This window comes from Platichthys flesus, chromosome 2, assembly GCF_949316205.1.
Source record: "Platichthys flesus chromosome 2, fPlaFle2.1, whole genome shotgun sequence".
NCBI lineage: Eukaryota > Metazoa > Chordata > Actinopteri > Pleuronectiformes > Pleuronectidae > Platichthys > Platichthys flesus.
Genome location: NC_084946.1, coordinates 15,770,372 through 15,793,663, shown reverse-complemented (window position 1 = coordinate 15,793,663; position 23,292 = coordinate 15,770,372). Strand labels below are relative to the sequence as shown.

The 23,292-nt window shown below is 40.2% G+C and overlaps 1 protein-coding gene across 1 annotated transcript; it reads left to right on the top strand.

Moving 5' to 3' along the window:
- Positions 1 to 579: 579 nt before the first annotated feature.
- On the top strand, positions 580 to 20,774 carry rad18 (RAD18 E3 ubiquitin protein ligase). The gene is made up of 13 exons (XM_062401134.1): positions 580 to 721; positions 1,715 to 1,793; positions 2,466 to 2,527; positions 2,671 to 2,741; positions 6,256 to 6,674; positions 7,255 to 7,354; positions 8,330 to 8,517; positions 9,268 to 9,338; positions 9,742 to 9,802; positions 13,518 to 13,649; positions 14,052 to 14,178; positions 16,068 to 16,112; positions 20,492 to 20,774. Exons 1-13 carry the CDS (start codon positions 671 to 673, stop codon positions 20,589 to 20,591), a joined length of 1,506 nt encoding a protein of 501 aa, XP_062257118.1. The 5' UTR covers positions 580 to 670; the 3' UTR covers positions 20,592 to 20,774.
- Positions 20,775 to 23,292: the final 2,518 nt, after the last annotated feature.

Sequence of the window (23,292 nt, the reverse complement as noted above, 5' to 3'; positions counted from 1 at the left end):
GGCTTTTGAATCCTCGAGTTTCATCCATTACTGAAGCTTTTCTGTACCGCCATTCTTCACAGTCCAGCTAGATGAGCCACACATATCTCTGCCACCCTTTATAACTGTGTTTAAATAGACTATCACCTCCACCGAGGAGATTGTCTTCATCAGCATTTTGCTTGTTTGTCATTGAGCAGGATTACATAAAAACTACTTAACTGATTTCCATGAAAACTTGATGAAAGAATGTTGTCGGGGTCAGGATAGATCTAGAAAGAAATTCTTATTTATGTGGGTCAATTTTTATTCGGTTTCATAAATGAAAATGACTATCCAAAAATAAAAGCTACACACACAAACAGACACGTACACACACAAGAAGAAAAATAATTACATATCCAAACAATGCAGTGCAAGAAAAAATAATTGTATTAATAAAGATATGTTTTTCTAAAATGTATTCAAATCCATTCAATAAACATAACTATATGTATATATGCATATAAAATCATTCTGTATCTGGAATCTGGCTTTGATGGCTTTGATGACATTTATGCATGAACAGAGGTTGCGCGCTGACTTGACGGACGTCGTCATATGACTTCCTGCGCAGCTCAAAGCGGGACTCTGATTCAGACAGACACAATCGTAAAGTTGATTTCCAGTCGCTGATAGTCGATCCTCCAACATGACCTCTCGGGTGGACGCGGATCTCCCCCCGGACCTCGCGTGTCTCGATGTGAGTTCCCCGCTGATCTCTTAATGCACTTTGATTTGCTAACTTGCTAACGGCTACTAGCTACGAGCTACCAGCCAAATGGGCACGTTTACATCCACAATACTGAGCCTTTGTGATGCTAATGTTGTAGCTTCAACCCATCTGTGATCAGTGTTGCCGACGATACAACGTTAGCTAACGCGGTTCCATGTGATATTGATCATATCACGTGGTATCGTATTGGAAACTCCATCCAATCAGGTTATCGAAGGGTATCGAACAGACAGTGTTCGTTGTCCTGAACGATCTGAACTCCTGTGTTAAAGTGCTAAAGACGATCAGGGTAAACATATCATGTACTAATACTTCCAAGTTCTAATAAATGTTTCTACTACTGCATGATATGATACTGCATCGGGACAAAACCGAGTGAGATGTTGTGAAACAAGTCATGTACACACACGCCCACATGAGAGGAGATTGAGAGAGGAGCAACTTGTGGTTTCCTCACACTCACTGGTGTGAGGAAACCACACCAGTGAGTATCATGGGAAATCATCAAAAGTACCTCGGTCAAACGTTGTCACACTAAAATCAAATCCAAAACATAGATCTGTGCACAATTTTACAGATTTGTTTAAGCATCAACATATCCACACATTGTCTACACACACGCACAAATCTCATTCCACATTTACACGTGCAGATTCTTGTAAGCCTTTACAAATCTCAGTTTGCATTTCTTTTAACACATTTGATTATGCAAACACAGATTGAGTTACAGTTACAACTCTACTCACACACACACAGATAACACTGCTGCAGTATTGGCCCGATAAATATGTGGTTTTAAAAATGTAACCACTCTGTTCAGATTGTCTACATGATCTTAGGTTTACTGAAAAAGTATTAGTCACAGTTTGTGTTGTTAAATGTCTTGCTTCTAACCTCAGATGTGAGATTTATCATTTCAAGGCTGACATGAAATTGTGTGTTTTTTCTTGTCTCCTCCAGAATGTCGACAAACTGCTTCGGTGTCCCATATGCTTGGATTTCCTCCACATTTCAATGATGACTAAATGCTCTCACAACTGTAAGTGACAAGTCTTGCAACCTTAAATTCAAAGTCATGAATGTGTGAAGGAAGACCAACATATGATCTGTATCAACAAGCAAAATACAGTAAACAAATAAAAAGAATGCAGTCCCTTCAAAGTGATATATAGACATCTACAAGCTTCTGATAGTTTCCACTCATTTCCGAGAAGTCTTTTGTTTTGTTGCAGTGACAGATTTCAGCTCATCAAAAGTTTTTCAATAGGAAGTAGGTCACGTCTCCCTGCTGGTCATTGTATAACAGTCCATCTTGTTTATTGTGACGATCCCTTTGTGCTACTGGGTGTGTGCTTTGGATTGTTCGCCTCAAACCTGCTCTAGTTCTCTGCCAATAATCTTGATTGTACAAGTGGCAGTTTTAAAATTCACTTCAAAGCTGTAAGAGTATGTGTGTGTGTGTGCGCTTCTTGTGCAAGCATATGTTTATTATCTGTATGTTAGCTTTGGCATCATTAGCACTTTGAGCAAGAGACTGAGACAGACCCTCTGGCTACAAGTTCCTACTTTTCTCTCCGGTATAATAACTTTTGAATTCCCTGAAACCAGTAAACCTTATGTGAATCTGTCTTTGTTCGAATCTGTTTCTGTCTTAGTTTGCTTGCGTTTTAATCTCTCAATGTTTGCTCTGTCTTTGTGTTCCATTTTACAGTTTGCTCGTTGTGCATCAGAAAATACCTTTGCTTCAAGCCGCAGTGTCCGGTTTGTTATAAAGTAAGTATGGACTCGACTTGAATAGTTTTGTTCATGACTGGCATTTGCATACTTATTAGGATCATAACCTCCAATAGGGTTTCACATCATCTGCTAATTAACTGTATTTATCTCATTAAACGTGCACATTTTTTCTTTCACAGCAAGCGACAGAACAAGATTTACGCAACAACCGCATATTGGACGAACTGGTCGTAAATTTTCAGGCTGCAAGGTAACTGCTGTCATGATTGTTGGATACGTGTCAGACTTTCTCTGCAGATTGACCTGAGTGCAGACTGGAGGAGCAGTGGAACTGTCAGATCAGGAAATAAGACACAATCCATGTAAAAGCCCTTTAGATGCACTGCCTGAGCACCGGTCCACCGTTCAATGTCCTGTTTCTAAGAACTGAAGAGAGAAACGATGCTGCAGGGATATTTAAATGATCCCACTCTTATTGACGAGATTACACCGATGTCCGCGAGGGAACCAATTTCCGATTCCTTCCATTTACCAGCTTTGATGGAACACTTGTAATTGCCCTGCAGTAATCTGCCTCCGATTCTCTGTAAATTAAATAGGGATCTTTGGTTTTCGTCAGCCGAGGTCACTCAAGGTTCTTGCTCATATGTGAGCGTGGAGGAGACTTATGGCTGAGAGTTTTTCATTACTGCAGCATGTAGATAGCAGTTTCCGGAACTGGACAACATTTTATTTCTCGAGCTTTAAATTGAAGTTTTGTTTTTCCCTCACTGTTATTATTGCAACAAAGGAAAAACATTTCCTCAAATTGATTCTCCTGTCTTGAGCAGCTCTTGCCACATGTGTTGGACGCCTCACGCTTGCAGTCACTGGTCTTAATCATCCTGATAAATGTGTTTTGCCTTTCAAGCGATGATTGTTGTTTTAACGAAGTTTACATCGTCAGGCTGCTGTAGGTCACCCCAGCTCTCTGGATTATTTATCCCTGTTGTTTTAGGGGGAAGATATAAGATGAGATGAGAGAAACAGATTTTGTTCTTGGTGTTGTCCTTTCATTAGATTTCTCATCTTGTGCAGCAAAATCTGAAAGAGAAAAACTTTATAAATCCAGTTGCGAGCTGGCACCGTAACCTTCAGTTGGGCTTTTCTCACATTTATCTCAAAAGCTCGGCCTCAAGTTAAAAATCTTGTCATTTAAATGTCTATATTCAGTTTTAAATGAAAGTTTACAATCAGAATTGGCTTGAAGTCCCTCTCCAGTAGCTTATTACTCTGCCAGAACTCTCCTTTGTTCCTCAGAACTACATATTCAAAAAGTTTGTCATTAACAATATCCCCTCATGGGCTTAAAATAGCTGAAATCTACCCCTTACTTCCTCTTTTAGTGACTGGGATAAATGAACATGCTATAAAACAAGGGAGGCAGGTTCCTTTTCACAGTTTATTTTACCAAATGATTAAACTTCAACAAATTATTTCATAATACAAGTTAATCGGCAGAATGATTTATGCTCATTTGTGTCCGAAATTCTAAGTGTTTAAGGTTAAAAATTGACAAATTGCCCCATGTGATGTGACCTGATGTTAGTATTTAAAGATGTGAGAAGGTGTTCAGCCCAGCGGCACAGTCAGTACGTGACGTTCTCTGAGAATACAATTATCAACATTAATAGATAGAAATACACGCATGTGCCATACAAATTCTCCCAGGCTGCTTGGACCCAGACTATTGCCTCATGCGCTCATGATTAAATATTGCCTTGTTATTTCAGGAATAGATAATACTCAGTTAAACACAGGTTTATGAATCATATTTACGTTGCCTTTGGCCATTTTTAAGGAAAGATGAAAAACATCCTGCCTAATCGGCTAATTTTCTCTTCATCAGTAATTATTGTGCCTAAAAACTACCACGTCTTGGCTAACGGTTGTAATCGGCTTTTTTATGTTTCATCCTTCCATCAATCAACTCAAAGCTATCACTCTGAAAGGTCTATAAACTATGAGCCTTCAGATTATCATCACTGCTGTAAATGGGCAGTCTCTCTGTCCTCTGCCTTTTAATTTCCTGTTGTCCAAGCATAGAGTTTTTGAACAATAGGATTCATAAAGTGTTGTTATCTTGCAATAGACTTGAATTCAAACCAAAGTGTTTTTCTCTTGTAGACAAAGCAAGTGTATGCAGATTGATGGGGGTTTAATTTAGAGTGCGGCTTGGGCTGCAATTTCTTGTCCGAGCCTGATTGTGACCAGTTTTCTCTCTGCACCAGACCTGCAGCATTACATTACGTGTCGTGTATTAATCAGATAGTCCAGGCAATGCGACCGAAGTTGTGTCTGAACCTGGTCTGACCATTTGGGCACCGACACATCTGGGTCTGGTATCCACACTCTAATCCAAACTCAACACATAAACTCATTTGTTCATTACCTCGTGTATTACCTCCTTAAAAAGTGAACGTTAATGTGTTTCTGAAAGTCAGTCGATATTATTCCTAATTTGTCGAGCCTCATTTAATGATCAGCACAAGCAATCATGTATTTTTCCTTCTTAACTGTGAGTAAGACCCGGTGCATTATTTATGAATGGCCCGAGTCTGCTACCTGCTGCTGAATAATGAATTGTGGAATCGTCTCAGGTTGAACTTTGTGTTTAGGTCAGATCCTTTTCCCCCTGAAAATGTGTTCGCGCCCAAGCACAGCTGGAATTTTCCTTTTTTTAAAGGAGCTGCACAATATGTTTTATAGTACATGGTCAATTCTGGAGTAAGCTATAAATTGTAAAATGTTTGTATTGAGATTTCAATTAACTGCTCAGACTTAATGGACCGCATAGATAATGATCACCATTATTTACACAAGTGTGCCTTTTGTGTTAATTACTGGAGAGGCACTAAAACTTAAATTACATTGGGGATCACAAGAGTCCTGAAAGGTTGAGGTCTTGTCCCAGATGGCACGGTTGTGTTGGCAGAAGCCGTTCCAAATAATGAGGTGTTGTTACTTCTGGGGGATCCAGGTTGAGTAAGAGGACCATGAACTATTAGATATACTGTGTACATTTACGAAAGGAACAATATTAGATCAATATATGAAACCAGCAGCTTTATTTATTGTTTTTAAGATAACGGTGTTAAATAATGGAGTGACCAGTAATAGTCATACCTGGCTGTGTGTGGTGTTAGGTGCTAGGTAGGGCTCATTTGTCCAAGATCACTGGGGAGGAGGCGGAATATCTACATGACATTTGTGCAAAGTGGTTCTGACAACTGTGTGTGTGTGCGGGTGCATGTAAATGCTTGTGTAGCTGCTTTTGCTGTAATGGGGACAGTACGCAACAATAAGTTTTAAATATGGAAAAAAAGAACTCAGCACACCTCATTTGTTCCCTTTTATGACCCTGCCCTTTCCAAGATTGTAGCCAGAGTGTCGGCTTTTTCTCGCTCAGCAGAAACCAGAGATAACTGAGCAGGTGCATTTTAAAGCCAAAGAGCTCACTTTCCTGTCAACACTCTTTACTGGCACATGCTGCTCTCTCTCTTTTTAATGGGCTCAACATGGATACGTCTGTTAGGCTTCATGTGTATATATAATAACAGATTTGAGTCACTGATCAGAGTTTTTCTAGACGGATCACCATTTGAACAGGCTACTTTAAAATATGTTCCATTCTTTAAAAAAAGTGCATAGCTGTGTGCGTGTCTAAATCATATGCTGCACACATTTTCATTCACGTGCACTTTGCCTTTCTTCTTTTTTTCCAGGCAACAGTTGTCAAATCCAAGTCTTGACTCTCCTCCAATCACGCCAAAGACCCCGGCTTCAGCTGTCAAAGGCACGACAGCCAGGGAGAGGGGCCAGAAGTCCAGCAGTGGCACTCTTAGTCGATTTCTCCTAAAGTTGCCCAAAACATTGGCCGCAACAGAAGCCCAAGGAGATGCTTCCACCTCTCTGTGTGTCGAGCGGGGGAGGAGGAAGACCACCGGCCCATACACCAACCTACGTTCCGCTACTGCTCCAGATCCAGTGTCTGTGAAGGAAGAGCCGATGGACGTGGAGGAGGCGTCTGTCCACGTTCTGGTGTCGGTCAAACAGGAGGACACATTCTCGCACAGTGTCAGCACCGGGGTTGAGACGCCACATTCCTCGTCACCGTCAAACGATGCAAAGCCCGTAATTAAAGGTGAGGCTTTTCCTTCTGTATGTTAAGAACGTCGCCTCAACCCACATGACACATTCCATTTAAAATAATTGTTAACTTGCCCACAACATTAAGCTCGTTAAGGACTTTAATCTAAAAAAAAAAGCCGATGTGTTATCTTGTTTGGAAATATAACGGAATTCTAGTGTGTTGGTACATACAAGGTTTGAAATAATTAGCTTTTTAAACAAGTCTGAAGTGTGTGGAGCTTTAAAACTTAAAAGAGTAATAAGTGTCAATATTAGTAGTATTTAACATTTATATCCAAATTGGTACCAAAGAAAAAGAAAGACAATTGTGTTAATTTTGGATAACACAATTGTCTTTCTTTTTGATACGATTCAACTGATCAACATGATCAGTTGAATCGTATAATTTGAATAACGAAGGGACGGCCTTATTTTGTTATAATAGTAGTTTTCCCACTTTCTTGCTTTATCAAAATAACTCTGAGCCAAGGGAGTTTGGATACAACATACATTTTTAACCTACATCACCAGAAACCTGACTTGATCTTTTTTAATTAGCTGCCAACTATGTCCTCTTGTGTGTCCATTTGCAGTGGATTGCCCTGTTTGTTCGGTCGGCGTGTCCCAGCAGTTTATCAACAAGCATCTGGACACGTGCCTCAGCAGTGGAGAGAAGAAGGAAAGCTTGAGGAGGTAACAAACCATGTTGTTTGAAAATATTGGGCGATCAGGACGCCTCCATGATGGTATTTACATGGTGGTTAAGTATCTAAACATCTTAATTACCCCAAGCGTTTGTAGTCTATGTACACATCTTATTAATGTACGTCAAAGTGCCGCCCATATAGATGCACTGCGTGAGTGTGTGAGTGTGAATGGCTGAATGGCAATTACCTGTACTGTAAAGTGCTTTGAGTGGTCATCAAGGCTAGAAAAGCTCTATATAAATACAGACCATTTACCTTTCACTGCAGATCTTCACATTATCATCAGTTGATTTCATGGCTTTAATTTTTCTGCCATCTGTCCTTTCCCTTCTTTTCTCAGTAGAGTGTATTTATTTTTTGAACAAGGTGCATGGAGGACGACCGCTGAGGCTCAAAAATACCTGTTATTATACATTTGCAGTTATTACTAGATCGGTGCTCTTACCATCTGCCAGGCTACTTAACCAGCTTAAGTGGGGTCTCTGACATTATTTGCGGGACTGATTGCTGTGAGTGGCCTTTGAAACTTTGCACTTCAAGGTTAACTTTGACTCATGCATGAATTATGAGGTTTGTTTATGAATGGCTGTATTTGGGTTGCAGTGCAAAACACAATCTGGCTTAGACCTCAATGTCCCGATGATGTATTACAGAGGTTTTAATACTCTTTATGCTGCCAGGCTGCACACAGATAATTCCACTGGCACTTAACGCTAATAACTCACACTCATTTCTTATATTGAAGACAAATTACACAATTCATCTGGAAAACACATTTGCTGATATAACCACTACGTGATGTATTTAAGAGAGATGGCATTTACGTCCTTATTTTCTGCTTATGATGGTCAAGATGTCAGACCAAGAATGTACGCTCGGAAGTGTATTACTGCTCACCACATAAATGCCTCCATCAGACATCACCAAGTTATATGAAGTGATTACTGGAATAATCTTGCAGCTCTCCCGGCAATGTGAGGCGTCCAATGACCAAGCTGGTCTACAACCTCCTCTCCATGCACGAGCTGAAGAGGAGGCTGAAGGAGACATACCTCTCCGTGAAGGGTTCTCGAGACCAGCTGATCAAACGACACAAGGACTTCGTCCACATATACAACGCTGAGTGTGATTCCCTGAGCCCCAAATCAGGTGAGGACAAGTGGTCACCATGAGGGTGATACTGTAATTAACAAGATCATTTTATTAGTTTGTAGTTATGAGTTGGTGGGATGACCGATGGAACTCTCTACAATTATGTAGTAAAAACTGTGGAAAAGTGTTAACGTATCCATTCTAATTTATGAATACCCTGTTTTTACAATACAGGGATCTGGGTTTTGCAAATCCTTCTGAAAACGTCTTTACCTCAAAGCCAGTGCTCAGCAAAGAAGTCGTATTAATATATATACACCAACAGCTGTGAACACAAAGCCAAAGATGATTTTAGATAACCACCAATAATCATATGGCTGAATAACAGCTCTACCCGATTCTGCTGCTGTTTTATTTGCACTTTAATATTAAATTTACCGACACTTAAATCAGATCTGCAGTGAACACTCTTTAATTCGATTTAACCGACATATGGGGCGCTGCATCTTTTGTTTTTATAGTGATAGCGCCCACCACTGGGAAACACTATCTCTCTCGAATATGGTGAAATGACAATACATTTCATACCAGTAAACACCCAGCAAGGAAATTAATTTGAGATCAGATCATTTCTCAGAGATCTCATTCGAACACATTTCATCTTCCAGTTTCTCCCCCTTATTGGCATCTCCATGACTGCTTCAGTTTGACATCATGGGTCAAAAAGCTTTGTGTTTTTGATCGTTCAAATTATATTACAGGCGATATTTGCGATCTCTAGAATAATAAGGAGTTTTCTGTCAACAGCTGAAGATATTGCCAAAGAAGTGGAGGACAACGAGAAGATGAGGATCCAACTGAAGGGAAAAACCAAACCTGTGTGTACTAACTGCTTCATAGGGATATCTTGACCCTGAAGTGTATCATTATTTTTCTTTTTAAATGTTTTCTGTGGAGCTTATTTTCTTACCACTCATTGTTCTGCAGAACAATTTATTGATATTTGTTGATTTTGTGCCATAAAAGTTTGCAGCTAGGTAGAATTCCATAGACTTTCTAAATTTGTGTGAGGCCATAAGGTGATATTCACCATCTGGTCCTATATTCTAAAAAGATCATTTTATTACCTTTTGAGGACATGCTGTTCACAGTATTAAATGAGTCCCAAATTGCTGGTTTAATCCAAGTTTGTATGGAGAAACTGCACAGTAACTATACAGTATTGTCAAGTTCTTTTTCATTGATGGTAAAATGTACATCTTTTTGTCCATTATCCTGCAGGTCATGGTTTTCACAAAGAATCACACTGAGAAGGACATTGATGATATGCATTCAACTTACAGTAAGTGATTGTTTTTTTTGTTTTCGGCCGTCTTCACTGTCAGTGAGTTGACATTTTACGAGTCTGATTTACTAAGTAGGCAGCAAAATATGCATGAAACAAATGTCAGCTCATGAAACTGCTTTGCATAATCTGACATGTTCTGTTTAGGGATGCATTTAAAGGCACCCTCCTGTCCAGGTTATGTCCATTGTGGGAATACTGTGTGCTGCATGCTGTAGAAAAAAGGAGAACAAAATGTATGAGTTGCATGAAACCCCATCGATCAAAAGGAAAAACTAAATATTGTTTCCTCAGAGAGATGAACCGTTTCTCTCAAAACTAACGATTTATTTTTTAACACAGACAGATTTTGTGTTCAGTGAAATGGTTCGTAATGTTGCTTTCTCCTCTTTTTCATTGAAGGTAGAAAAGAAACTCATTTCGGGGAAAAATGAATAAACGTTGGTGTGACATTTCATTCTGCTAAGGTAGAAACTCGCTTGTGTAAGAGTTGAGAGCTTTTTAAAATGAAAAAAAAACAAACAGGTTAAAGCCTCTCAGTTCTTCTCCTCCTCCTCCTGATGATAGAGGAGACCATGTTTCCCAATGTCTGCTTTAAAATGCTGTAGAAAAGTTCCTCAGTTAAGCCATTAAATGGCCAAAGAAAAAAAAGCTACAGATCCATTCCCGATCCATGCTTGAACCACAAAGGTTTTAAAAGTCGGATGTCAGAATAGATGTCTCAAAATCCAAAGATTAGAAATACTTTGGGCTTCTTAACGACACCCTGTGGTCGTAATTTTCAAAATTAAACCGGGGTCTTTCAGGCCAATCAATGGCTTCTAATTCTGTTGGAAATTCCAGTTGTAGAGACCTGATTCTTGCAGGACAAGTAATTCATCACAGAAACTGCATGATGTTTTTTTCAACATTGAGTAACACGGCAGAGAAAAAAAGGACGCTCAGGAAACAGAATAGTCAATATTCTTATACATATGCATCTCTACCAACATCATTTGAATTATTGCATATTCACCAAACCATAATCTCACTCAGAAGCTGTTCATCTGGAGCCAGACTCTTAAACCTGCCACAAGTTATTAACACGGACAGAGACACACAAGGCTGCTGCATCTTCAGTGAGACGTTTAGCAGCAAGGAGTTGTTTTCATAAATAAATCTAATGAGAAAACAACAAGACTTAACTATTAAGACTTACAAGGGAAAGTTTGCTAATAAAGGGTCTACAGCTTTTTTGAAATTTGCATTTGATCATAGAGAAGTACAGCTGCTCAGGAATCTAGACCTGGTCTTGTGTTTTCATCCTCGAGTTGCAGTGGCTGAGTAAGAGCAGCAGCATTAAGGGAAAAACATCCGGAGGCATGTAGACATGGTCAAACAAGATGGAAACCCTGTTGGAAGCCACGCTGCATAGCTCACTCTAATTCAGTCAGGAACCCCTGTTTTACGTAACCATTTATTACACAAATGGCAATACGATTATGCTTTGCACGAATGGCTACATTTGTTCGAGATGAATACCATTTACCACCACCATGTTTGGACTCAGTGCCAAAAGGTGGAGGCCGGGGTGACGGAGGTGACGATTGCCGGCAGCAGGGCGTGAGTGGCAGTGTAGCGGCAGGGACCGCTTTGTTGAGAGAATGGGCTGTGATTGGTGGGTGACTGACGAGCACCCATAAACCTAGCTGACAGCTTACGGCAGCCGAGCACATGACTCCGTGTCCTGCACGAACCAACGCGATGCTTCATAAGTGGCTGGAAAATGCTTGTGAGTCACAGGAGGAGGCGTTCTATGAATAGCCACACCGCAGTGATAACCTCTTGATTTATCGGAGGAGGATGTGGATGACTCACTCCGCCGGTATGGGGGAATGGCGAAGGAGCAGACAGGAGGGTGAAAGCGACAAACACCTCCAGTCTCTTCTGAATGTGACAGCCTGTGCTGTTGGTGTCCTTTGATGGGTAGTTGGGCAGAAAACACGCCAGTAGCCCAGCGCCACTGCAAAGAAAAACCCTGGAAATCGTTCAAGCTCAGACAAGTGTGATCTGTCTCCTGTGTGTTCCCATTGAACACTGGGATGATGGGACTGGAGTGATGAGCACGTCCTCTCACCTGCTAATAGCCACTTTTCGAGTTTATCCCCTTGTGCAGCTGGGGCGCTAATTCAGCTCAACTCATTCAGTTCTAGTGAGTAACTCGTCTTAACGTTTGAGGATCATTCATTTGTATATTTTGTAAGTGTCTCAGCCTCTCACAGTCAACAGATATCACCTGGCGTCCCACGTCTCACTGGGGGGTTTCATCTCGGTCGGTCATGTTCGATGTTACGAACTCTCTCTTCTCACTCGCTTGCCTAATAAGCGGGTTCACCTGGACGTCATGTTTCCATCACTGCCGATCAGAGTGAATAACAACCTGTCCACTGCGAAGTCATTTGACCCGTGTGTTAATGCTGATCGTATTTATTCCCATTGCAGACAAGTTGCAGTTTGTGTATATTGGTTTTTTGATCAGTGGAAAAGGGGCTTTAGCGTTTGAGTCAGCCAGTGTCAGTTTTACGGTACATAATGTTGATATTACTAAATTTCTTTTTGAATGAAAAATGATTGATAAAATTATTAAAATGTTCCACTTTAGAATTTTAGAATTAGAAAAAAAAACTGACCTAAAGCTAATTACAAAGTGCTGCATGCTGTAGAAAAAAGGAGAACAAAATGTATGAGTTGCATGAAACCCCATCGATCAAATGGAAAAACTAAATATTGTCTCCTCAGAGAGATGAACCGTTTCTCTCAAAACTGATCGTATTTATTCCCATTGCAGACAAGTTGCAGTTTGTGTATATTGTTTTTTTGATCATGGAAAAGGGGCTTTAGAATTTGAGTCAGCCAGTGTCAGTTTTACGGTACATAATGTTGATATTACTAAATTTCTTTTTGAATGAAAAATGATTGATAAAATTATTAAAATGTTCCACTTTAGAATTTTAGAATTAGAAAAAAAAACTAACCTAAAGCTAATTACAAAGCTTTAACCCAGATATCAGACTAGTGCACATTTACAAAACCCCACTGTGAGGTGTCAATCGTAATATTAACAGTAAATCATACTGTAGAACTAATTAAAAATAGCAATTTAAATTAAAAAAAGGTTTATTTTCTCAGTTCTGTCTCCATCTTCGTCTGAAGGAACATCATAGAGTGGCTGATGCTCTGTATTCCTGTGTAATGGAATTAAAGCCTTTGTTTTTTATACATTTCTTCTACCCCACATCCATTCATAATGTCTTTTCAATGAGTGTTTGGCTTCCACCACAGACATGAACTGATTTTTTTCTGCCTCTGATCTCATCTTGGAGCTTGCGTCTGTGGTATTTCACTTCAAATACTGAGGCTCATGAATAAAACCTTGTATTTCTCCATAATCTCTTCAATCTTTTAGGTGAGAACATGTCATGTCTGAGTTAAGATATTAATGAGATTCAGGAGATGTATTAGATACTGTTGACTCTCAATGAAAAATGAGTGCATTGCACTATAAATATTAATACACGATACAAACATTGGCCTTGCAGTTATTGATTTAGTATTTCATTAAGCTGATTTAAAGTTGGCACATACCTCATACTGTAAGTAATACTCTTATGGAATCCAGGCCTCTTCAAACTCTTCTTTAACTGTTCCGCTATATGTTCTGTCTCCTCCACAGGGAAGCAGCACAGCACCGACTTTTCCCGCCTCATTGCCCAGGTTCGGGGTCACCTAGAAACCATGAGGCCGACTCACATCAAACAGGAAGTCATTGCGGATGCAGAGGATGAGGAAAACACACTCTCTCCAGGTACCTCAGCACTCGTTATCTTCCTCAGGAATAAAATATACTGTAGCCGCAGGAGATCTAGGTCTCTCCAGTGCCCGAAAGTAAAAGTGGCCTGCTCCCATGTTGCCGCCAGCTGTGGCAGGTTCACCTTGTGTCTGTACGGAACAACACATCCCGTTCTTAAACTATGACAAATGCAGTGCTGTGTGACCAATGGGTTCTTTCACTAAATGCACATGAAGCCATGCAATTGAGCTCCACTGAGCTGTTGTGACTCGCTGCAGGGTGTGTGTGTGTGTGTGGGGGGGTCTTGTTCAAGTTTGAGTCAGTAATATTTCTTTAAATCTTACACCGTTTGACAGGCAATTTCCCCTCACTGACTGATGTGTCTCACACTATTATACACATTGTTGCATCCTCCAGATCAAGATGCCGGATCAAGGAGCAGCTTAGTGGTGAAGGCAGAAGACGGAGACGGTGTCGAGGAGTCATCAGCAGGAGGGATTGAGTCGCCACCCAGCCCCACTGACAGTGATGTGTCCGTCAGCAGGTGAGTTGTAGAACACAGACACACACACACGCACACACACACACACACACCTATAGAGAATCAGGCAAGACTATTTCCATTCAGTTCAGATGACTTGTGATACAATGGAATCATTTTGCATTGATTACATTGTCCTTATAGGGTTATATATTGTGCATTTTAATAACCTATGATATTTAATTAGCATTTTCTTAAACCTCATGTTTAAATGCAAACACATTAGAAAAAAGAAGGCAAACTAATGTTGCTTTATGGTAAATACTGAGTCACAACACATGCTGAACCTGCACTTTGATCAAATATCATTATATGCAAGAGGTTCCACACAAATCCTGACGAATGTTAGCATCCATCATGTATCTGATAACCAGCAGATCCAGGTAGGAGTTACTGTTACTCCGATGCAGTGCAGTTACAACTCATCAAATCCTTTTGTAGATGAGAGCCAGTGCTCTTTAGTCATTGATGACTGCATGGCTTCACTTTGAGAGATGAAAAAGTCTAACATCATACCACCTGTATGTTGAGCTCTTTTTTAAAAAAAGCAGATTCACCAAGATTTACAACTTATAAAAGGACGATTTGATATTTTTAAGCCATTAGTTTGAAATCCTGCAGACGGGCAAAGCCAGGATCTCCTGCTCTTATACAGCTTTTGCAGCGAAAGTCTCTCATCTGGGCCCCAGAAACTAGAGGTGCTCTTTGAGTGCACCATTATTTTTGATGGGCTCTTGTCTGTGCTGTCAACAGAGCACTACAGAAATCACACGGCCTAGTTTGAAAATGTAGAATCAAGCCCTGCAGCTTTCATGTAGCCTGAGAGACTGTCCTCACTTGTCCTTAAATAAACTGAGAGTCGGTGAAGACACATTAGCTTTCTGCACTACTTCTAAGTCCAACTTAATTATGAATGTAAATGCCCTCGGACACAGTGAAACTATGGCAATGAAACTGATCTTGATCTTGATTGTGGCAACTGGATGTTACAGCAGCAGATGAAATTTCTACTACATCAGGATTTTTATTTGATCTGCACTAAATTGAACACACGCTAGAAAATGCTATAATGAAAAAAACGCTCTATCATGCAATGTTAATGAAAAGTAAAAAAAACTGAACATGCCCCCTAATCCACATTTGCATAAAATGTAATGGTTTCTTCAATGATGCATAGCACGTCCCCAATCGAAACGTCCAGGAAATCTTGCTTAAAAACAAATAAACACACATTTTTGATTCTAACGACTTCGAGCCGCACAGACACAAACGCTCATGATTGAGGTTGCTAGGTGACAGTAGCCTGTCAACCGGAGTAGGGAGGTGAGGGTAACAGAAGAATTCCGGCCATAAAGTGGCCTGCAGAACATCTCACTCGTCAGGCAACAACAGAATAGCAATTTTGTTATATAGTCTGGAAGCCTTTTATTTTGAACTCCAGCACAGCATGAATGCACGTGGGAAGTGAGAGCAGCTGTACAGTACATGCACCAGTTCAGCACAGCAAACTGTTCTGTGATGAACTGTTTGGAGTTTGGTGGTCAAAGGCCGAGGTCACAGGGGCCTCATAAAACTGGCCTCTTGCACATGATGTTTCAAGACAGCCTCTATGGAATTTCTTCAAATTTTCCCCAGTTGGAACTTGGGCTCAAGATGAACTGATCAGATGTCAGGGTTAGGGTTTTCTTAGTAAATATTATAGGCTTAGACAACAAAGATGGTCTGTAAAATGTGTGATGCAGTAAGAACAACAGTGAATGTGACCTTTCAAGTTTGTTTTTTTTAAAACTAGTGCAATAAGTTTGCTTGTTGAAACAGCAAATACTTACTATCAGTTCATCTCTGTGAATGACATCCTCTCCCTTTGTCTCTTTCCCTTTCCCCCCCCACAGTTCTATTTCTGACATCTTTGGCCCGGAGCCTGTCACAAACCATGAGTAAGTAATTCTTCTTTCACCATTGAGAAAAGGGATGTGGTTTTTGTTGTCTTCCAGTCTCTTTTATTAACTGCTATCCAGATCACAGGGAGCGCCTCATTATCCTACCACTAAAAAGCATCTGGGTCACTTGAAGCCCAAACGTTATATTTCAGGGAAAAAAGGGCTCATGGGTCATTATATGTGTTGACATCTTAAATATAAGAATGTTGTTGAATCAGTTCTTTTTTTACAACTGGGTATTGTTACACGTCTACTGCAGTATATCCTCTAAGGGTGTTGTTTACTGGCTGCTCCTCATCTTCAGCGACCAGCCACAGTCAACAAGTGGCACACTGCCAAAGCTTCTCAGGGCAAAACTATAATTTTGGAAATTTTTGTTTAACACTGTCATAAAGTTTAAATGGACTGTATAAGACTAATAATACTAATTATTTGCTTAATAGGCTGCACTGAACACAAGTAATTAACCGAGCTGAAAGTCATGTAATGAACAGTTTGGGGGATTCACTCGTACAGTCTGTGAGCTCCGAACTGGAAAACAAAAAGAAAGAATCGGCTTTGGACTTTGCTCTCGTTGTCCAGGGAAAAGTAAGGCTCTGCTTTGTGTCTGCAGTTAGAATCTGCTCCACAACTTAATCCCGCGAATGTCTATAGATGAGGATGAGCATGTCTGAGGTGCATTTCTAGAGCCTTTTTTTTTATTCCCCATCGATAAGTATCCTATTATAAAAAAATACTGTTTTAGCTCAAACTCATGTTCTTATAAGGTGACAGGAACATTTTTCATAAGTTTGTTATCTTGGTAATAATCCATTTTACTGTAAATGGTGGAGTTTCCTGTTTTTTCCTCAAGCAACTTCCAGATATCCACCTGTTTTCAGAGGCAGCAGGAAGTCAATGCAAACAAACTGTCACACGCAGCTTTTCAACCTGTACGCTTCTGAGGGAGAATTGCTCTGACTTCAGTTAGGTTTATTCCCTGTTGTTACAGCAGTTGTTTAAACCTACAATATGTAACTTCGGCTGCTAGGGATCTCAATCTCGGGTCTTTATTAGCTGCAAACAGAAATAAATGGTTATGACTCCTGATCCATTATATGTGAACAATTTAAATAGCAGAAGGAAAAAACAGTTACCAGTGTGTGACTCCTTTGTCATACGTTGTGTGCCCAAGAGGTGATAGCAGAGATGAGCAAAGCCACAGGTCAAGCGGATATGAAGAAATTCAAAAGCAACCAAATGACATGCTCTGTTGCCTCGAATAGAATTGGGAATTTCTCTGAGTTTGAACATTGTTGGAAATAATTTGGATAATGTTAGTACACAAGTCAACAAAATATACAACATAGGATTAGTAATTTTTTTGACATTTTCATGTATATACATCTAAATATATCTAAACAGCTGAGGAGAAAATAAAACAACAAAAGTGCAAATATGCAGATATGTCACGGAGAGGAGTTTAAAAGTCTTATGGCCTGGGGGATGAAACTGTCTCTGAGCCTGGTGGTGCAGGCCCGGATGCTGCGGTACTGTCGCCCAGATGGCAGCGGGCAAAAATGTTTATGGGTATTGGGAATTGTTACATTTTATGTCTCGATCAAGTTCTGATTGAGCCATTTAAGTAATTTACTTGCTTGTTTGAACAGTGCTGATAACAGGTCAGTGTGTTTTGGGGCGATTCATGAGATATTCCAGCCCTGTGCTATTGGCGGCCCCTCCAGGGTCAGGGTGAACTCCACCTCTCACCCAATGCCAGCTGGGATTTGCTCCAGCCCCCCCGTGATCCATAAAGACTGTGATCATGGATGGATGGATAGATGACCTATTACTGCCTTTGGTTATTATTATAGTAACCCAATACCCACACATAAAGCTTTACTGTCACGCTCTTCATAAAACAACAGCAGCACATATTCCTTAATTTGATTCCATTGTGTGTTTATTGTGGCGGATCTAATGAATCCTAACCCACAGCAGTTTACTCTATATAGTCATTGCAAACCAGAAGGTGGACTTCAGAGTACCTCATCCATTCAATTGGTGGGAGTGTGTCCTGAACAAGTGTTTGTCTGGCAAAGGCTTTATCTCCATCCTCCAGTGCTTTTGTCAGAGATGGCCATTTAAGTGATGATTGATTTGGTCCAGTTCCACACTTTGTGCAGAGGCCAACTCGGCGCTTAGCAGTCGTCCACCGTACCTCGTCATCTCCCCATCCTTCTACGACCCACATGAGGGCTCCTGACCCAAATTCCAGTGCTGGAATTTTGTTTTTCAACACATGGAGTCAAGATAAAGAGTCATGGCTCTTTGTCACTGGCTGCAGGGTGATATACATCTATGGTACGGAAAAATCTGAAGACAGCCCTACATGGAAGATGTAAGTGGTTCCACATGAAAGACCCCATGGTTTTAAGGCTCCCCTTTGGTTTCTCAGCCATTTTATCTGAACATGTCTGATGAAGGAGACTATGGTGTCCACCAGTTTGTGTCAGAGGTGCTTCAGTAACGAGGCTGTAACTTAACCCTGCATGCTGAGCTGTGGAAGTCCGCAGGGAGCGCATGGGAGCAAAGGATATTGGTGGGGACATAGATAATCTACAAGGGAAAACAGCTTATTAAGAGACATGGAGCTGTCAGTCCACATGTGTTCCTCTGACAGAAGTAAGGCTGTCTTCACAGTAAAACATTTTTTTTGTTTTTTTATTGGATTTAAAATAAGAAAATAGAGTTCAATTGCTTGTTAGGGTTAGGGAATTGAATTAAGTCCACAATCAGTAAATGTCAGTAAATGTAACGCTTTAACATACGTTAGTGTTTTAACGACTGTATTTTAAATCTTTGAGAAACATGTATTTGACTTGCACTTTTACTTTTTAGTTTGTCCCATGTCCCATCCACTAACACAGAAGAGGCAGGATTAATGAACTAAACTAAAGCCAGCCACCAGGTGGCAATCCAGGGGCTTTGGCTTCTCTTTTGGGGAACTATCATGGCGTCCATCTATATATAAAGGCTATGGTAGTTTCCAGAATGTGACTGTAGGATGATGGGATTGGATTTCTTAGTACTTGACATGTTCTTGTTGCTGCAGATTTGACTGAGACAGAAAAACCACAGAATTGACAAGTAAAATTGATGGTCACGCTTTCCAGACATCTGTGGCTCCCTCTGCTCTTCCACTCACACTTGTCTTGTTGGAATTAACTCTATTGGAATTGTCAATCGATGAAAATGGATCCGGGTTGTAGTGTTTACGTTCCACACGAGATCCCAATTGTGATGTGTTGATTGGTCCTGGTGAGTGAGGATAAGAGTACTCAGCATTTACCCAGTTAACTGAAAGTTGACTGTGCTTTTACAAAGAAGACTTAACTTAATGTTGTTGTAAGAAGTCTGTCTTATCAGCCACAGTCCAAACTTTGAAAACATTGTGTCTGTCATTCATCTGGATGGACAGGCACGACTTTAAGAGCTTTGTACTTGCATAATATTTCCTTTCTCCTTCTAACTCGACACATTTTATACCAAAGTGATTATTTTTCTGCCGTGAGTAATAGCTTAGTCCACTGTAATTTATTTAAAAGGTTGTCAAGAAGCTTTTCTTCAGATTAGTGTCAAAATGATATTTCTACCACTTCTAAAGACTTGATAATCAGGTGTGAATGTCTTCGGGCTATACACCCTCCCTTTCCCTTGAGTTAATTCCAGTCTCCAGGACGTTGTATCTCCTTGGCAGTAGTCAAAGTCAAAGGGCTTTTTGTGTTAACTAACTGTATGAACCTGTGGTTTGATGTAGGCAACTGTAGGCAGATGGTTAAAGGAAGCATTTTGACCGAAAATCACAGAGGAATAGAACTTTAAGATTTTCCCATCCTCAAAAATGTAGGGTCTCTCACGACATGCACACTGGTCTGTTGGTGTGTGGAACACGAGTAGAGAGAATGTTAAAGAAGACTCTGTTTTCATTTTCGGTGCAATAATACACATCATTTATGGCTTTGAGACATTCATCTGAGGCTCAGCGCTGATGCTCATTTCAACACTGATGCTCATTGGGTAATTTACTGCTGCAAGCTTTTGGTTGCGACATGTTTTGTGCAGGAGCCAAACACCTGGTGTACAGATTTGATTAGTACACAGCAGAGCAGCGAAAGAGGCTCGGCTCAAAATATGCTGTGTTGCACCTGCTAAAATGAGTTTTGTTTGAGAATATTGTATGTAAATATAAAAGCAAAGGTTCTCCACCGCTGCTTTACAGGCATTTACTTAAACCATATTGTTCACAACCTCATTGTTATACAAACTGTTTTATATTTCTGTCCATTATTTACAGGCCGCTAACTATATGAATATATGTTAATATTCTTTCACAGAGCTGCAGAGTGCACTTCACTCCAAAAGCGAAAGTCCAGCGCCACAGGAGACGATGCAGCTTCGTCGCCCATTCTGGGAAAACGGCGGCGGAAGAAGTGAGGAGGGATGAAGGAAGAAGTGGAGGAGAAACCTATCTAATCGTTATCACTACAAATATACCTTTGACTGACTGAATAATATCGCTAAATCTTTTTTTGTGGATTCCTCGTATGCATTTCTTTGTTTGGTGAATTGCACTTTTCACTTGTATTATGGGATGAATAAATGCAGTATTTTAATACATTCGCAGTCCAGTCATATGTGATGAGATGTGGCTCCTCAGGTGTGTGAGGTTCAGTTTATTCCATGATTTTCCACACTGGTAAGTGTGGTAAAGTTTTTTATTTCCATGTTTTAATATTGAGCAGCACCGACCTCAGTAAAGGCTCAACAGTCCCCTAATGAAACCACATTTAAATCGGCTGGATCTTAATTTTTATTTGGATCTATACCATAAATATTGGTTCCCTAAACTTGACCTATTTATGTTTCTCCTGGCTCCAGCCCTCTGTCCGGAACCAACCAAAAACATTTCTTGGCCTCTGTCCCATCCTTCCAACATGTTTCATGAAAATCCATTGGCATAAACATAACTTCCCTGGCGGATGTGAAAATAGAACATAATTTCAATTTGTATTCAATGTCCAGGTAAAAAAAATTGGGTTGAATCAGTTGGTTGTATCGTAACATGTTTAACACTCTGGAGTCTATAATCATATCAGCGTGATCAAATCACGGTTTTCATATTTGATTTTTAAAAAGTAATCTGGCGTTGTGTGCACGTTTGAGATATTGTAGGACCTTTATTAAATCTGACAGTTACCGACTAGCTCAATGCATTCTTTTTTATTTTTAACTGTTTAACTGTAGATGTTTTTGATATGTTTTTAGATCCAGTGTGTTAATAGATTGTCGAAGTAAAAAACAAAAACGAATTGTCTGATTATATAGACAATGGTACATAAAGGCAAACGCATTTAAAAAACGGCAACAATAGCCCATAGGACTCATAAGGGTCTCCTCATTTCCATTGGAAAAATGCAAATTAAACTGAAATAATCTTGTAGGGACATTCAGTATTTTCTAAGTAACATAATATGTTTATTTTCCAACAAAAGCTGCCCATGTCGTCATGAATGGATGAACACATGTAAACTGAAGGACTCTTCCCCCCCCCCCCTCCTGAAATCACTGGATGTCTGTCTGTTTGCTGACCTATCACCTCCATCTTCAAGGAATTCCCTTCATGTTTGGGTTATAGTGGGCCCACACAGATTAGGTGCTCTGACACATTGGATTCCTCTTGTCATTCGCAATTTCACAGCGTGCAACAAATCTGTAGCTTTCAAGTTGATTTGTTTTCATTGAAAAAAACGTAACCGGGGTCAGTTTAATTAAATCAACCCCGGGCATGTGGAAAAAAGCCCAGGTCATCACAAGTGAGAGTGTAAACACTTCAGGAGGGGAGGTGGTGTTTACGTGTGCTGAGCGGCGAGCAGCAAAGGCTTCTGGGAGCCGACCCTGACTGAAAACAGAGCTGGGCTGGAGACAGAGACGCTGCTTGTCTCTCCTCAGACAAAGCAGGGACACGCTGCACATTATACCACACACCTCTGGGCCACCCGCCTCGTCCCTGCCTTCCTCCGACCAGGAGGCTGTTTGTTTCTGGCTCAATTTCGCTCTTGCTTGAAACCACAGGAGAGGACTGAGTGGCTCCTGATCCCTGCCTCAATTAGGGAGACGGTGAAGCCGGCAGTGATATCACTGATTCCATATACACACTGTCTCCGGCACAGATCCGCACAGACGTTGCCCTTTGCAGTAGGAACCACACTCACCTTATTTGTCTGTGTCCCAGTCGCAATGAAGAGGGTATTTGTTGTCTGACAAAAAGTGAAACTGATTTAACCTTCCTAAATCTCTGCTCATTGTATAATGTCCCCGTTTCCATGTCCCCCCTCTACATTCACTCAGATTACAAATGTCCAGCTGAAATGTAGGACTTACCCAGAGGCAGGGTTGACAGGCTGCCCACAGGACGAGGGGAATTCCCGAATGCATTCAAGTCAGGTTTACCTCAGGGTTAACAGATTCCCATTTGCTTATGGACTTAAAAAAGGATTAGAGGACAACACCACAACCCTGATGAGGGACAAATGATTTTTGGTCTGATTGATTTTCTGTGTGGTTTAGTACTTTGTAACTATAAAAAACACAATAGAAGGATCAAATATATCTATATAGATATAGATAGCTACATAAAATAGTATAAATAAGGAAAATTACCAATAGGTCGATGATCACCAGTTACCAACAGACTATCTCAAAAAACTCTTAAAAGTCTCTCAAAAGATAACTTACAAAATAAGCTGTCATGTAGGAATGCAGGAGTCGACAAAACGAATCGTAAATCAATGGTGACTAAGAAATTAATTCAATCCATATTAACCCATTTGATTGCTTATCAGACTTGTATGTGCACTGGAAATTATGAAATGTTCTATATTTATTTTAACTTTATTCCAGCAATACTGATAAAACGTGTAATGTAAACGTATCCTTTTGACAGGATTGTTTGACTTCATAACAATGGATATATAACATAACAATGGATAATTAATATTTGAACACATTAAGCAAGAATTTACAGAAAATGGACCGACAGTTAGAAGCATGTTATTAAAGTTTATAGCTCTTGATTGAAATATTAATGGGCCTCACAACATTATGAGACCGTAAATGAAAACCATTCTACTCAAAC

Coding starts and splice junctions, on each gene's coding strand:
- rad18 (XM_062401134.1), top strand. CDS start 671: ATGACCTCTCGGGTGGACGCGGATCTCCCCCCGGACCTCGCGTGTCTC. Junction 9,803..13,517: donor TGATATGCATTCAACTTACA/GTAAGTGATTGT, acceptor TCTCCTCCACAG/GGAAGCAGCACAGCACCGAC. Junction 13,650..14,051: donor GGAAAACACACTCTCTCCAG/GTACCTCAGCAC, acceptor TGCATCCTCCAG/ATCAAGATGCCGGATCAAGG.